This window comes from Marmota marmota, unplaced genomic scaffold (genome assembly GCF_001458135.2).
Source record: "Marmota marmota marmota unplaced genomic scaffold, marMar, whole genome shotgun sequence".
Lineage (NCBI taxonomy): Eukaryota > Metazoa > Chordata > Mammalia > Rodentia > Sciuridae > Marmota > Marmota marmota.
The window spans coordinates 28,646,495-28,649,404 of NW_026000082.1; the positions used below are offsets into that span (position 1 = coordinate 28,646,495).

Genomic DNA, 2,910 nt, shown 5'->3' on the forward strand with positions numbered 1-2,910 from the left:
CGCACGCCCCGGCCCCTCCTGCCCGTCACACTCTCGTGGGTTTTTTACCTTCCTGACCCCACGCGAAAGGGCGCCCGGGGCTGGGCTGGGGGGCCGTGCCTCTCCGCCCTGCGCTCCCCACCTGGAACCCCCACCTTCCTGGTCCGACGCTTTGTCCCCACCTCCCCATGGGCACCATCTCTGCCATTATTTCCCCCCACGGGCCAGGCCGGGCCGGGTCCCTCATCTGGGCTCTGCGTCCCCTCACCCACCCCGCGGGGCTGGGCTTCGTGGGGATCAAGCTTCGTGGCTTTTTATGAAGAATCCCAAACCCCGCCTAGGAGCCCACCCCACCCTCCCAGGGCTCCACCTTCAGCCCTCAGCCCACAGGGCCCAGGGACCACAGTGGCTGGACCAACCCAGGACCAGGGCACCTGGGCCTCTCCCTTTTCCCAGCGGCTGGGGAGGGGAGATGGGGGCTTCCCCTCACCACACCTGTGGCTGTTCCCACATCCCGAGTATCCCAGGAAAAATAAAACCGCAGAACTGCACTTGAGCCAGCTGCTCTCTCCAGAAGAGGCCACCTCTGCCTGGGGGTGGGCGTGGCAGGGAGGGGGGGCAGAGAAGTGCCATGCTGGTTCTCTTGATTTTGGGACAGCACAGGTCCTAAGCCCCTCCACGGGAATGGGCCAGCTTGGAGAAAGGGGATTTGGCCCTCTGGTGGCCACAAAAAGGACCAAGGCTTTCCTGGAGGGGCTCTGTGTGGCCTGCAGAGGGGAAGGTGACAACCTCTTCACTCTCCCTGGTTCAGTTTGGTTCCCTTTCTGTCTCCCATTCCTCCTAGGGTTCCCCCAGAGCGGGAAGCACTGGCGCCCAATGCAAGGCACACAGCATGTGCTCAACAAACAGTGTGGTTATTATTAGGTATCTACAAATATGGTTTCTCTTCCCTTGAGGGCACAGTGTTCCTTCTGCTCCAGTCGTTCCTAATCAGCAGCAGAAAACTATTCAGAAAAGTGCTGCAACTTCCTCTGATGCCTCCTATGGGTGGATACTGGGAAAAGGAGGTAGAAGGAACATAACTTTTCTGGGAAGTCAATCCAGACCTAGTAGTAGTGATGGCTAATATTTATCAAAAATGCTTCATGTGGGTCAGGCAAGGGATGCATGCATTATGTGAATATAGCTCATTTTTACAATGGAGGACAAAGCTGAGCCCAAGGGAGGTTAAGTGATTTGTCCAAAGTCACAAAGCTAGAAGTGGTATCCCAGGTCTATTGCCAAGTCATGACTTCTTAGTTTTATAGCCTTCCTAGCTCAGAAAAGACTTGGTTGCAGCCCCCACCCAGAAAGCCCTATTTCTAGTCCCTTGAGGTTAGTGTGTCACCTTGAGATAGGAAGAAAATCCCCTCAAGGGGTTGGTTGCTCTTCTGGGCTCTCCTGGACCAATTCTTACATTTATTCAGCAAACATCACTCTCAGACACCATAGAGGTAACCCTGAACTGTGCAGTTTCTGTCCTTATAGAGCTTATGTTCTTATGGGAAAACCAGACAAGTAAACAAGCAATTAAAATGCAGTGGTGAGTTCTGGGAATGACTAGGTATTAGCCACTGACAAAGGGCTGGGGCTGGGAAGAATGTTCCAAGATCAGGGAACAGCTGTGGAAAGGCCTGGAGGAGAAAGGGCATTGGGAAGGCAGAGATGGATCATGTGGGCTTCTAGATCTGGTTGAGAAGGGTGAGCCTGCATTCTGTGTGCCCTGGGGAACTACAGAAGGGTTTTGAACTGAAAAGTGGTGTAAACGTTTTTATTGGCTGGTTTGGGAGACTACTACTCTAACAACTACTATACATGCCCACTCCCGTGAGCCCATGAGGAGGGCTCCCATGTGATCTGAATTCCCCAAAGCAAATTAGCTTGGAGCTGCCCATGCAGATTCCTGGGCCTGGTCCAATACTTAGTGAATAGACCCCATCCTTGAATGGTTATTTAACAAGTGGTCCAGGTGATTCTGATGTGAGGCCCAGTTTGGGAACACAGGTTGGATCACACAGGCTTCCTTTAGAAGTGATGATTTGTCTTTCTCCCATAGATTTGGCAAGGGAAGCCTGGACTGCATTACTTCTCTGAGATTGTTTCATGTCTAAAATTGGGACATGAATGAGTTTTAAACTAGACAGTACTCAGAACAGTCTTTGAAGTGGGTGTTGTTATCACCTCCATAAGGAAACTGAGGCTTGGAGAGGTTAAACAGCTTACCTCAAATCCTGAAGCTAGGAAGCAGCTGAGTCCAAGTTCAACCTTCTACATTATACCATTTTTTTTTCAAGGTCCATATCTTTTCTCAGAAATGGAGCTGGGTTTCCTGGATCAGGAGGTATATGGGAGTGGGCACAGAGGAGCAGGTCAGTTTCTGCAGTTCTGATCATCTTGCTACTGGCATGATGTTTAAAATATCCCCAGGTGATGCTAACGTGGAGCAGTCCCCTTAGGTTGTTGTGACCCGGGTAGTTGGACTGAGCCCTAAGTGTATATTAACGTGGAGACCAAGTTCTTGTGCATGAGTTAACCCCAGTCTGGCCATAGCCAGGAACATGAACAGAAAGACTACAAAGGGAGGTAGGCCTGCTCCCCTAGGAGGTCTGAGGAGATGAGAGTGGGGAGGTGCTAGCAATCAGGGTGCCAGTCTGTTTTGTGCTGCTATAATAGAATACCTGGATAATTTATAATGAGAAGAGATTAATTGACTCACAGTTTTGGAGGTTGGAAAGTCCAGCACCATAATGCCTAAAACCAGGGCACGACCTTGTATACCTGTAGTTCCAGCTATTCAGGAGGTTCATTTGAGTCCAGATGTTCAGGATCAGCCTGGAAAACAGAGCAGGATACTGTAAAAAAAAAAAAAAAAAAAAAAAAAAAAAAAAAAAA

At 50.4% G+C, this 2,910-nt stretch overlaps 1 protein-coding gene across 1 annotated transcript in view; it reads left to right on the forward strand.

Moving 5' to 3' along the window:
• Dlgap3 (DLG associated protein 3) overlaps positions 1 to 903 on the forward strand; it is a 60,690-nt gene extending 59,787 nt beyond the window's left edge. Inside the window, exon 14 of the mRNA XM_015484752.2 lies at positions 824 to 903. Within this exon, the coding sequence (XP_015340238.1) occupies positions 824 to 903 (80 nt within the window). The remainder of the gene's footprint in view (positions 1 to 823) is intronic.
• Positions 904 to 2,910: the final 2,007 nt, after the last annotated feature.